Source organism: Lipotes vexillifer, unplaced genomic scaffold, assembly GCF_000442215.2.
Source record: "Lipotes vexillifer unplaced genomic scaffold, Lipotes_vexillifer_v1.1 scaffold989, whole genome shotgun sequence".
NCBI lineage: Eukaryota > Metazoa > Chordata > Mammalia > Artiodactyla > Lipotidae > Lipotes > Lipotes vexillifer.
The window spans coordinates 970214-984784 of NW_006796817.1; the positions used below are offsets into that span (position 1 = coordinate 970214).

At 38.1% G+C, this 14571-nt stretch overlaps 1 protein-coding gene across 1 annotated transcript in view; it reads right to left on the minus strand.

Annotated features, from left to right (window-relative positions):
• Window positions 1-14571, minus strand: part of CFAP20DC (CFAP20 domain containing) — a 272252-nt gene that overhangs the window by 139351 nt on the left and 118330 nt on the right. The window contains exon 6 of the mRNA XM_007469022.1: window positions 14391-14551. Coding sequence (XP_007469084.1) covers window positions 14391-14551 — 161 coding nt within the window. The remainder of the gene's footprint in view (window positions 1-14390; window positions 14552-14571) is intronic.

A 14571-nucleotide genomic window follows, 5' to 3' on the forward strand; every position in this document is an offset into this window, starting at 1 on the left:
AAAGAGTGGGAAAAAAACTCAAGAATGTTAATTATTAAAAACACTAAATCACTGCACTTATTGTGGAAGGTAAACTTGTGTAGCAGTGAGGAAAGACAGTCAGAGGCTTGGCGTCGAGTTCCACCTTCTGTACCCTTGGTACAAGATGCCTCATTTCCATGGGCCTTGTTTTCCTTATCTGTATAATTAAGACATTGGATTAGATAATCTCTAGGGCCCTTTCCTGATCAATGAGTCTACCAAGGCAAGACATCAGTATTTCTAATTTTTTCTGTGGCCTCTGAACAGATGGTTTTCTTCACATTGCTAGACACCCAATAAAATTTTACTGTATAGAGATAGTAAATGAATGGATAATTGAACAAACAATTACCTAGCCCTTACTTCATTAATTCATCAAACATTTATGACAGGTTACTGGTGCCAGCTCATGTGCTAGAGATAAAAATGTGGAGATCCAAAAAAAACCAGTGGAGATCTAGTCTATGCCCTCAAAGTACTCTCAGTCTTAAATCATAGATTTAATTCTTCTCTTCTTGCATTTCTAAACACAGAACACATACGCCCCAGCCCTGATCTTTCACAGAGAACAATGAACTGGGGAGACTGGGGTGTCAGGAGATGTGTAAAACTGTCATTGGCATAGCATAAGTTCATGCTTAATGGATCATTACTTGTTCTTTTCTCTTATCTGTTCTCTTTTCTCTCCTTTGTCTTTCTCTTATCTATCTACACATATATTGTGTTTTTTAAAAAATGCAGAATGATACAAGTTAATCAATAATTCAGTCGTGCAAATGCCAGTCTATGTCCCCTTGGGAACCATAAAAGTAATAAACTAAATTGAATCAGCGTGCTTTACTACTTGTCCAACATAAGTCATTCCTCTCGGCAACTAAAAAACTGGTTAATTGCCGTTTTAGGTTCCAATAACTCACTTTCTATTATATCCCACTGTGTAACAGAGAACAGCAAGGGAATTAGGCAACATTTCCTAGCTTAGGTGAGTTTGAGAGGTCCTAGAGTGAAATGGTAGCAGTTTAAATAAGCCAAGGACCACACAGTACTGAGCTTAAGTACGCATTTAATATACTATTTTAAAACTGAACCTGAGAATGGAATGTAAGAAACACATAAAAAAAGTTTCCTTGGATAAAAGTCTCAACACTACGACTGACTAATCTGTTTCTGCAGAATAGAATGACCCCTCTCTTTCAGTAAGAAAGACAAAGGGACATTCATCACTTATTGTAATACAGACACCCTCAACACACCCAGTTACCAAATCCTCGAATTCTTATTACATGACATCTTTTGTATATTTCCTTTAAAAATTTTCCCTCTTTTCTATCCGTCCATGACAGGCAGTGCGCTGTAGTAATTAGCAGTATAAATTCTGGAGTCCGACTGCCAGGGTTTAAATCCTGCCTCTACTACTTAGCAGTTATGTGACACTGGGCACATATCCTGACTTCTCTGTGCCTCAGTTTTCCTATCTATAAAATGGGGATAGTAGTACTATCCGTCTGGTAGAGTTGTTATAAATATTAATCTAATCTAATTTCATATATGTAAAGTGCTTATAACAGCCACTGCTTCTATCATCATCATCGTCATGATTATTACTTCTGCTGCCAACCTCCTTGACCACGGACACTCAGTTTGCCTCATACTGTGTAATCCTTTGTCCTTTTTTATCTGTCTTCAGAATGAACTCTTATATTGTTAACTTTTCTATTGTCTATAATTATACAGTGAACTCTGAGGACAGGAGCCTGTTCTACATTTTTATGTCACCCAAAGTATGAAGCCTAATAATGCAATATTATATTACACCATACCTCCCACCTCTGCCATGTACCATACTGAACTCCCCATTCCTTGAACACGTCGGATCCTTTCATAATGCCAGGCCTTTAAACATATATGCTCTTTCTTCTGCCTGAAATGCTTTATCTTCTCATTGTGCACTTTCATAACTTGGAAAATTTTGGTTTTGATTTTAGCAGGCAGCTTGGAAAGTTTATTTCTCTAGGTAACTATAGACCAGACACTGGGATATAAATAGATACTGATCCATGAAGCCATATTCACTGGTCTGTGGTGAAAATGTGAGACTTTATTCTGCAATTTAGAACTTCTCACGTGTGTATGTGAAAACGTCCTTGCATTTAGTGAAACAATCAGGATAACTGTAGCTCTTCTTATTGGTTTGCTAGTTTTAACGCACTGATTTGGCAAATTCAAAAGGTGTCATCACTATGCTAGTCCTCAAGTTTTTCTTAACCTGACAGATTTGTGAAATCCAAGCGCCTCACCAAGTGGCTCTCTCCAGTAAATGGTCAGTGCTCCAGCCTCTTCCCTCACTGTCTGTCAAGCCCATTAGACAAACTTCCACCAGGTACTATAAATTACACATACATGTAAGTTTCCCTGTGAGACCCTGAGCTCCTTGAAGCAGGGGCTGTGCTCATCCCATTGCCTGATGTGTAGAAGGCAGACAAATGTTTAGCATCTACACACTATATTATAGTTTGTCTTTTCATATATATTTTGTATTTGATTGTATCTTTACCACAACCTTATAGTAATTATTGAGCAAACAAAGCACAGAGATATTCAAAACTCAAACAAAACCACAAACTTAGTACATGATCAAAGCAATAGACTGTGGAAATATTAATCGAAATCTTTAGGCTCTACAGTATCAATTTAATTTCTCCAAGATGTACTTGGTTTACATACATTATACTTTCACTGAGACTATAATAATAGTATTTATCTAACAAGGGAACAATTATTATCCTCATTTTACTAATGAGGAAACTGAAGCACAGAGATAGGGTCAGTATTTGTACAAGGTTAAACACTGGCAGCTAAATGGGGTTATACTCCACAGTACCCTGAAGCACAGCATACTTCCCCAAGTCTGTTCAGGGCCCTTCAGGTGATCTGAGATGCCACATTCATAAGGCTTCTTTTCAGGCCTTCTGAAAACATGAAAGAAATTACGCCAATTCTTGTTCTTTGGAAATATTTATAGATTATCCATTCACTTAAAATCTACTTATCAAACAAAATACACATATATTGTTCAAAAATTCAGGTAGTACGGGACTTCCCTGGTGGTGCAGTGGTTAAGAATCTGCCTGCCTATGCAGGGGACATGGGTCCGAGCCCTGGTCCGGGAAGATTCCACATGCTGTGAAGCAAGCCCGTGCACCACACTACTGAGCCTGTGCTTTAGAGCTCACGAGCCACAACTACTGGGCCCATGTGCCACAACTACTGAAGCCGGTGCGCCTAGAGCCCATGCTCTGCAACAAGAGAAGCCACTGCAATGAGAAGCCCACGCACCGCAATGAAGAGTAGCCCCCACTCTTCACAACTAGAGAAAAGCCCGTGCGCAGCAACGAAGACCCAATGCAGCCAAAAATAAATAACTAAATTTATTTAAAAAAAATTCAAGTAGTACTATAAAATTATGAGAAAAAAACCATCATACCATCATGCCCTAACTGCTGCCCTCCCACCTCACACATCAACCAGTCCTGCAAGGCAGAGGCAACTATTTCCAAGCCTTTCATTTATATGTGCTAAATCTTCTGGTATTTACTTCCGTATTTGTAAATGGTAGCTTTATATTGCCATTTCTGCACTTAATAGTTTTAGATGATATCTCTGATTTCCTATTTTGGAAAAAGAAAATTCAGCATTATTAAACCACTATAATACCTCCTCTTCTCTCTTTCTTCCCCACATCCCCCAAACATGAATTTACATAATTTGGGGGTAAGTTATTATTCAGTGTTTTAATTATTAAGACTGTGTAAAAAAATCGTGCCATTGTACATCTTAGAGTGGCAGTAATCCAAAACACTGACAACACCAAATGTGGGCAAGGATGTGGAACAACAGGGACTCTCATTCATTGCTGGTGGAATACAAAATGTTATAGCTGCTTTGGAAGACAGTTTGCCAGTTTCTTACAAAACTAAACATACTCTTAACATATGAACCAGCAACGTGCTCCTTGGTATTGACCCAAATGAGTTGAAAATTTATGTCCATACCAAAAACCTACACCAGAATGTTTATAGCAGTTTTATTTATAATTGCCAAAATGTGGAAGCAACCAATATATCCTCCAGGAGATGAATGGATAAGTAAACTGTGGTACATCCAGACAATGGAATATTATTCAGCACTAAAATGAAATGGGCTATAAAACTATGAAAAGACATGCAGGAACCATAAATGCATATTACTAAGTGAAAAAGTCATTCTGAAAGCTACATGCTACATGATTCCAACTATGTGACATTCTGGAAAAGCCAAAACTATGGAGACAGTACAAAGATCAATGGTTGCCAGGCACTAATGGGGAGGGAAGGATGAACAGGTAGAGCACAGAAGACTTTTAGGGCAATGAAACTATTCTGTATGATGCTATAATTGTGGATATATGTCATTATTCATTTGTCAAAACCCACAGAATGTACAACACTGAGTGAACCCTAATGTAAACTATGGACATTGGGTGACAATGATGTGTCAGTGTAGGTTCAAGTGTAAGGAATGTACCACTCTGGTATGGGTGGTCACAGGTGGGGAGACTGCACACGTGGGAACAAGGAGCACGTGGAAACCCTCTGTCCTTTCCACTCAATTTTGCTGTGAATCTAAAAATTCTCTAAAAAATAAATCTGTTTAAAAAAATGTGGTGGATTTTTTGATGATGGCCATTCTGACTGGTGTGAGGTGATACCTCATTGTAGTTCTGATTTGCATTTCTCTAATGATAAGTGATGTTGAGCATCCTTTCATGTGTTTGTTGGCCATCTGTATATCTTCTTTGGAGAAATGTCTATTTAGGTCTTCTGCCCATTTTTGGATTGGGTTGTTTGTTTTTTTGATATTGAGCTGCATGAGCTGCTTGTATATTTTGGAGATTAATCTTTTATAAATTGCTTTGTTTGCAAATATTTTCTCCCATTCTGAGGGTTGTCTTTTTGACATGGAAGCAACCTAAGTGTCCATCGACAGATGAATAGATAAAGAAAATGTGGCACATATATACAATGGAATATTACTCAGCCATAAAAAGGAACGAAATTGAGTTATTTATAGTGAGGTGGGTGGACCTAGAGCCTGTCATACAGAGTGAAGTAAGTCAGAAAGAGGAAAACAAATACCATACGCTAACGCATATATATGGAATCTAAAAAAAAAAAAAGGTTCTGAAGAACCTAGGGGCAGGACAGGAATAAAGATGCAGGCATAGAGTGTGGACTTGAGGACATGGGGAGGGGGAAGGGTAAGCTGGGACGAAGTGAGAGAATGGTACGGACATATATACACTACCAAGTATAAAAGAGATAGCTAGTGGGAAGCAGCTGCATAGCACAGGGAGATCAGCTTGGTGCTTGTGACCACCTAGAGGGGTGGGATAGGGAGGGTGGGAGGGATACGCAAGAAGGAGGAGATATGGAGATATATGTATACATATAGCTGATTCACTTTGTTATACAGCAGAAACTAACACACCATTGTAAAGCAATTATACTCCAATAAAGATGTTAAAAAAAATGTTGTGCATATCTTAGCCACATGATAGACTATGATTACATATCTTTTCTTGTGCATTTTTTCCCCCTTGTAGTTGATCAGTTTTGTTTTGTCATGGGTTTTTCTACATTCCTAACATTAATTCTTCCCAAACTCCCCATCACCACTGTAAAATTACAACTGATTTTGTTCAAACACACCATACTCTATCAGATACATTCCTTTCCTGAAGACTTTCCTCTTGGAAGCCCCATTTTTTTCTGTGAAAATATGGACTGACTGTTCTCTAGATGTGTTTTATAAGTGTCATGCCTTGAATTCCTTAAACCATAATTCTGATAACTTGCTTTGCTTTTCTATTGGATGAAATCTTCTGTTTCTTGGGTCCCCTATATGCTTTTTTCTTGATTTATTCCTTAATTTTTGTGGAGAATGTCTTCTGGATCTTTTCTGAGAAAGGATGTAAATAAATTTTTTAGACCTTGCATGTCTGCTAATATCTTCATTCTATACTCATTTAATTGATAGACTGGATGGGTGTAGAATTCTAAATAATAATTTTTCTAAATAATTTCCCTTTGGCTTCTGAAGATATAGTTTCAAGGTCTTCTACCATTCAAGATTGCTGTATAAAGTCAGACATCATTCTTATTTGTAACCCTTTGTATATAACCACTGTATGTATTTAAAAAAATCCTGGAAGCTTAAAGGATCTTTTTTTTTTTTCCCCTCCTGTTCTGAAATTACATAATAGTGAGTCTTTTTTTGATGAGTTATGTCTACTGAAAATATCTGGCCTTCAATTTTGGGAAATCTTATATTTCATTGTTTCTGTTTTCTCTAGTCTCTCATCTTGGAATCCTATTAGTCTGATTGTTAACCTCTTGTACTAACTTCTAACATTCTTAACATTTCCATCCTATTTTCAGTTTTTTGAACGTCTTCCTTTTTATTTTATATTTTTGGTTTTACATCTCTAGAGGAAGACAATACAATACAAAGTCTCAAAATAACTCTATAGTTTTTGATTTCAAGTGTCCAGCATTCACTTGAAACTTACCAGGCATACCAGGAGACAACACCAAGACTAAAACAGGCAATAGAAACAGACCCACAGGAGAGTCACGTATTGGAATTATGAGCCATGGCCTAAAAATAACTCCGATTAATATATTTCAGGAATTAGATAACAAAATAAAGAATTTCAGTTGAGGAAAGGAAACTATAAAAAAGAATGTAATAAAATTCTAGAATCAAAAAAATAATAACTGAAATTAAGAACGTTAAAGTATGTATTCATTCAGCTCCTTACTAAATAGCCAAAGAAATGCCTACATAGAGGCTCCAAGAGAAATGTAGAATGATTCAAGCAGCACTATTGGAAATAGCCTAAAATGGAAACAATTGTGGAATATACATACAATGGCATACTATACAGTACTAAAGATCAGCACTAACATAAATGAATCTCTATGTGTACTGGGAAGAATGTATTTATGAAAGAGTATGTACCATATGATTCCATTTATATACAGTTCAAAAATAGGTAAAATTAATATGTGGTGTTAGAATTAAGGATAGAGCTACCTCTCAGAAGAAGGAAGATGACTATGATTGAGATGGGACATAAAGAGGGCTTCTAGGCTGCTTGTAGTGTTCTATTTCTTGATCTGGGTGGTGGTTAACAAATGTGCTCACTTTATGGTAATTCCTCATGCTGTATGCCTACAATTTATAAATGTTTCTATATGTATATAAAAGTTTATAATATAATATACTTCAATAAAATGTTTACTGAAGTAGGAAAAATTATTATTTTATAGATGCAGTATCTTTTCTTAACTCTGAGAAAAACATGTATCTATTCCTAACTTATCTATTTACTTTTTCCTATTAGTTTTGGAGTCTATCTACCATATATTCGATGTACCTGAGTTCAGGCACTCTACTTTAGTGTCTCTAGAGGATAAAGGTCCTGTTGCATGGTTATATGGAGTTGGAGAGGGGATCTGGGGTCCTATAGCAACCGATACAGAATTCTAACCAATCTACCTGTTTTTAGCCATACCCTTTATCCTTGCCTATAGCAGTACCTAGGGCTGACAGTTCTTTTTTTTTTTTTTTAACATGATAGCTGTGTTAATATTGTTATAGTTTATTTAAAAAAAAAGATGTGTTTCAAGGGTACCGCATTATAATTTGACATCTGTATACACTATAAAGTGATCACTACCACAAGTCTAGTTACCCCCTTCACCACGGAGTTGACTGCCTTCACCCATTTTGCCCACTCCCCCAAACTCTTCCCTTCTGGTAATTACCAATCTGATCCCTGTATCTAGGAGTTTGTTTTTGTTTTATTTTGTTTGCTCATTTGTTTTGTATTTTTAGATTCCCCATATAAGTGAAATCATACAGTATTTGTCTTTCTCCATCTGACTTATTTCACTTAGCATTATACCTTCAAGGTTCACCCAGTTGTTGCAAGTGGCAGGATTTTGTTCGTTTTTGTGGCTGAGTAGAATTCCACTGTGTTTACATACCACAACATCTTTATTTATTCATCCATCAATAGACACTTAGGCTGTTTCCATATCTTGGCTATTGTAAATAATGCTGCAATGAACACAGGGGTGCATACATCTTAATGTTTTTGTTTTCTTCAGGTAAGTACCCAGAAGTGAAATATCTGGATCATATGGTAGTTCTCTCCTTAATTATTTGAGGAATCTCCATGCTGTTCTCCATAGTGGCTTCACTGATTTACAGTCCCACCAACAGTGTATGAGGGTTCCTTTTTCTCCACATCCTTTCCAGCATTTGTTATTTCTTGTCTTTTTGATAACAGTCAATCTTAGAGATCTGAGGTGATATCTCATTGTTGTTTTGATTTGCATTTCCCTAATAATTAGTGATGCTGAACATCTTTTCATGTGCCTGTTGGCCATCTGTATGTCTTCTTTGGAAAAATGTTTATTCAGACCCTCTGCCCATTTTTTAATCAGGTTGGTTGTTGTTGTCTGTATTCTTTTTTTTTTTTTTCAGCTGTGTTGTTTCTTCATTGTGGTGTGCGGGCTTTTCCTTGTGGTGGCTTCTCTTGTTGCAGAGCATAGGCTCTAGGTGTGCAGGCTTCAGTAGTTGCAGCATGCAGGCTCAGTAGTTGCGGCACACGGGCTCTAGGGTGTGTGGGCTTGTGGGCTCCAGGGCACAGGCTCAGTACTGTGGCACACAGGCTTAGATGCTCCACGGCATGTGGGATATTCCTGGACCAGGGATCGAACCTGTGTCCCCTGCATTGGCAGGCGGATTCTTAACCACTGCAACACCAGGGTAGTCCCTTGTCTGTATTCTTTACATATTTTGGACATTAACCACTTACTGGATATATGATTTGCAAATATCTCCTCCTGTTCAGTAGGGTGCCTTTTATTTCGATGATGATTTCCTTTGCTGTGCAGAAGCTTGTTAGCTTGATGTAGTTCCATTTGTTTATTTTTGCTTTTGTTTCCCTTGCCTTTGGAGTCAGTTCCACAAAAACATCACTAAGAACAATGTCAGTGAGGTTACTGTGTTTTCTTCTGGGAATTTTATGGATTCATGTCTTACATTCAAGTCTTTAATCCATTTGAGTTAACTTTAATGTATGGTGCAAAATAGTGGTCTACTTACATTTTGCATGTGGCTATCCAGTTTTCCCAGCACCATTCACTGAAGACTATCCTTTCTCCACTGTATGTTCTTTGCTCCTTTGTTGTAAATTAATTGTCCACATATGTGTGGGTTTATTTCTGGGCTCTCAATTCTGCTTCATTGATCTGTGTATCTGTTCTTATGGTAGTACCATACTGTTTTGATTACTAGAGCTTTGTAGTCGAGCTTGAAATCAAGAAGCATGATACCTCCAGCTTTGTTCTTCTTTCTCAAGATTGTTCTGGTTATTTGAAATCTTCTGTGGTTCCATACAAATTTTAGAATTATTTGGTCTAGTTCTGTGAAATATGCTATTGAAATTTTGATAAGGATTGCACTGAATCTTCAGATTGCTTTGGGTAGTATGAACTTTTTAACAATATTAATTCTTCCAATCCACGAACACAGAATATCTTTCCATTTATTTGTGTCTTCTCTGATTTCTTTCATCAGTGTCTTATAGTTTTTAGTATTCAGATATTTTACCTCCTTGGTTAAATTTATTAGTAGGTGTTTTATTCCTTTTGATGCAACTGTAAAAAGGGATTTTTCCTTAATTTCTCTTTCTGATAGATCATTATTAGTGTATAGAAATGCCACAAATTTCTGTATATTGATTTTGTTTCTTGTGACTTTACTAAATTCATTCCACCATTTTTTCCGGAAAAGTCTTTAGGGTTTTCTTTTTTTTTTTTTTTTTGCGGTACGCAGGCCTCTCACTGTTGTGGCCTCTCCTGTTGTGGAACACAGGCTCTGGACGCGCAGGCTCAGTGGCCACGGCTCACGGGTCCAGCTGCTCCACGGCATGTGGGATCTTCCCAGACCGGGGCACGAACCTGTGTCCCCTGCATCGGCAGGAGGACTCTCAACCACTGCGCCACCAGGGAAGCCCCTAGGGTTTTCTATATATCATATCATGTCTTCCACAAAGAGTGACTGTTTAACTTATTCCTTTCCAATCTGGATGCCTTTTATTTCTTTTCCTTGCCTAACTGGTCTTGATAGGACTTCCAATACTATGTTGAATAAAAGTGGTGAGAGTGGGCATCCTTGTCTTGTTCTTAATCTTAGAGGAAAAGATTACATCTTTTCACTGTTGAGTGTGATGTTAGGTGTGGGCTTGTCATACATGGTCTTTATTATGTTGAAGTAGTTCCCTCCATACCCACTTTGTTGAGCGTTTTTATCAGAAATAAATGCTAAATTTTATCAAATGCTTTTTCTGTGTTTATTGAGAAGATGGCTCTTATTGTAGTTCCTCTCTGTTTCTTTCTTCTTCTCTTTCTCTCTTCCTTTGTGTCTCAATGGTTTTCTTTAGTGCTATGTTTAGATTCATTTCTCATTTTCTTTTGTGTATTTGCTATAAAGTTTTTATGTGTGTGGTTACTGTGAGGTTCACATACAGCATCCTATGTAAACTGTAGCCAGTTTTAAGTTGGTGGCAACTTAATTTTGAACACATTCCACAGCTTTATCTTTTTACTACCTCTCCTCACGTTTTGTACTTTTTTTTTTTTTTTTTTTTTTGGCGGTATGCGGGCCTCTCACTGCTGTGGCCTCTCCCGTTGCGGAGAACAGGCTCCAGACGCGCAGGCTCAGTGGCCATGGCTCATGGGCCCAGCTGCTCTGCGGCACGTGGGATCCTCCCGGACCGGGGCACGAACCTGTGTCCCCTGCATCGGCAGGTGGACTCTCAACCACTGCACCACCAGGGAAGACCCATGTTTTGTACTTTTGATGACATCTTTTTGTATGCTTCCCTTAACTAATTATCATAATTTTACTATTTTGGTCCTTTAACCTTCATGCTTGCTTTATAAGTGATTGATCAACTACCTTTATTATATATCTACCTTTTCTTAGTGAGACTTTCACTTTCATACATTTTTGTATTATTAATTAGTGCTATTTTTTATTCAGCTTAAAGAAGTCCCTTTGATATTTCTTGTAGGGCTGGCTTAGTGTTGATGAATTCCTTTAGCTTTTGTTTATCTTGGAAACTCTTACTCTCTCCTTCAATTCTGAATGATAACCTTGTTAAGAATTCTCGGTTGGACTTTTTTTCTTTTTAGCACTTTGAATATGCCAAGCCACTCTCTTCTGGCCTGTACAGTTTATGCTAAAAAATCTGCTAATAGCCTTGTGGGCTTTAGTATGTAATGAGTTGTTCTTCTCTTGCTGCTTTTAGGATTCTCTCTTTATCCTTAACTTTTACTATTTTAATTATAATGTGCCTTGGTGTGTGTGTCTCTTTGGGTTCATCTTATTTGGAACTCTATGCCTCCTGGACCTGGATGTCTATTTCTTTCCCCATATTAGGGAAGTTTTCAGCCACTATTTCTTCAAATAATTGTTTTGGCTCTTTCTCTCTTCTCCTTCTGGGATCCCTATAACGCAAATGTTATTTCACTTGATGTCGTTCCAAAGGTCCCTTAAGGTATCTTCACTTTTAAAATTCTCTTCTCATTTTGCTGGTCTGTCTGAGTGGTTTTCATTGCTTTGTCTTAAGCTTACTGATTCATTCTGCTATCTCATCCAGTCTGCTGTTGAACCCCTCTAGTGTATTTTTCAGTTCAGTTATTACTTCTCTTTGGTACTTTCTTATACTTTCTCTTTGTTGAAGTTCTCACTGTGTTGATTCATTCTTCTTCCAAGTTTGATAAGCAACTTTATGATCATCATTGAACTCTTTGTCAGGAGACTTCTTATCTCTATTTCATTTATTTCTTTTTCTGAGATTTTATCTTATTCTTTCAACTGGAACATATTCCTCTGTCTCGTTATTTTGCTTTAATCTCTGTTTTTATGTATCAGGTGAATCAGCTATCTCTCCCAGTCTTGAAGGAGTGGTCTTACTTAGGACATGTCCTGTGGGGCTCAGAAGCACAATCCTGCTTGGCCATCAGAGCCAAGCATTCAATGGCTGCCTCCCTATGTGGGCTGTGTGTGCCTTCTAGTTTTGGAGTTGTGGTGGTACACTGGTGGGTGGGGCTGGTCCCCAGACTGGCTGCAGTGCCCAGCCAAGGCACAGCCCTAAGGGTGGGGTTCCCAGCAGGTTGGGCCCACTGGCATAACAGATTAGAGGGAGAATTCCAAAATGGTGCTTGCCAGCGCTGACATTACAGACTAGCCCAAGATTGCAAAAATGTCTACTGCCAGTGTTTCAGTCCTGGGAGAGTGTCCCAACTGGTTCCTGCCTCTCCAGCAGATGCTTCGAGATTAGTAAGTAGGACCCCTTCGTCTATGATCCATGTGCTTTTCAATTGGCGTTTGTGTTCTGTGGGTCAACTGGTTTTTGGGTCTGGTGGGTCTGCATGTGAGCCCTTTAAGAGTGGGTTTCTGATCCCTGCAGCTCTATAGTTTTCCTGGACATATTCCCCATTGGTTTTCAAAGCCAGGTGTTTCGAGGTCTTGTCTCTCCTGTGTAGGACCTAGCGGTTGGGGTGCCTGATATGGAGCTCAAATATCCTTCTCCTCAGGGAAAAGATCCATAACCTGGTGATCGCTCCCATCTGTGGATTGCTGTGGCTGGGGTGTGGTTTTTTTCCCTTGCGCAGACTTATCTCTGCCTCTCCTACCTGTCTTGATGCTGTCCTTTAACCCTCTGTTGTGGAGACTCTATTCATCCAGTTTGCAGGTCCTTTCTGAGACAATTATTCCATATGTAGATGTAGATTTGTTGCGTCTGTGGAAGGAGGTGAGTTCACTATCTTCCTATGCCATCATAATGAACCCTCTCCTAGGACAGCCAATTCTTTATCCTCCCTGAGGTTCTATGTTATGAATCTTACTGGTAAATCTCTGTAAACCTGAAAGTTACAGCTTTCTCTGTTCTTTTAAGTCAGTTGTCACTCCTCAATCTTACAGAATTTATGAACATTTGTATCTGTTGTTATCTCCTCTTCATCCTGGTGGATTTATACCATTTTTATTCCTATGTTATAATTTTATTGCAGCTTAAGGAAGAATCAGAGATAAAAATATGTATTTAATCTGCCAATTTTTTTTTTTTTTTGGCGGTACGTGGGCCTCTCACTGCTGTGGCCTCTCCCGTTGCGGAGCACAGGCTCCGGACGCGCAGGCTCAGTGGCCATGGCCCACGGGCCCAGACGCTCCGTGGCATGTGGGATCCTCCTGGACCGGGGCACGAACTGGCGTCCCCTGCATTGGCAGGCGGACTCTCAACCACTGTGCCACCAGGGAAGCCCTAATCTGCCAAGCTTTGATTCACTTTTTTCCTTACATTTATTAAAAGTATTAATTAGGTTATGATTTACCTCTTATGATCTGATGTAGAATTCACCTGTATTTCTATAAATTTTGAGCTTTCTTATTAGCTGGGTGCCATTTTTTTTAATGAAATCTTTCACTTTCTTGTATAGCCTTTAAGTGGTATATGAGTGGCCATACTTCCTGGCTTATGATCTTTTGGGGGAACTGTAAATGCATTGCTGTGTTTTATTATCAAATGAAATTTACAGTGTCCTGTTCCACAGAATGAAACACAGAAGGATTTCACAGGCACTCATTCAGATGGAGCACAAATCTAAAGTCTACATGCAAACTTCTAAGAAATCACCTTTTGCCATCTTATGTGCAGTCCTGTTTCCTGGGCTTCTAGAAGAATTGATTTTGTTAAAAATAATCCCAGACGAAAATCAAAAAGAAGCATCAGTAGTCTCTCAATACTTTAAGTTGTTTAAAACTATCTTAGCAGGAGAGTTTGTGCTGCTTTATGAATTCTAGATGGCTCAGTTTCCTACAGAGTATATTTATTAATTGTTTAATGAGTAATTAATATATTATTTCCAGTCTCTTTAGAAATAATATGAGGAATAACTCAATCATCTTTCTATTTTAACATGATCATTAGAAAATTAATATAGTAAAATAATTTCAGTCAAGATGAATAAGCTCTAGAGATCTGCTGTACAACATTGTACTTACAGTCAACAATAACATATTATATACTTTAAAATTTGTTGAAATAGATCTCATGTTAAGTGTTCCTTCCACAATTAAATAGAGTAAGATAAATTTTCAAAAACCACTACCATGTACTCTTACTGTCCAAAGGCATGTCTAATTTTTTAAAAATTGAAGAACTAAAAAATCTTGATAGCAGCTTGAACATACCATCTTTATCAGCAGTGTCTTGAGGCCTGCATTTTAAAGTGAAGATCTTCCGTAGCTTACAGTTAGCTGAGACAATAATTCCATCCAGTGACTGGAAAACTGCTCCTTTGAATATTTCACTGGTAAATGCCACCAGGTCAATGCACAGATTGCACCACTAAAATTAAAAAGGGAAAG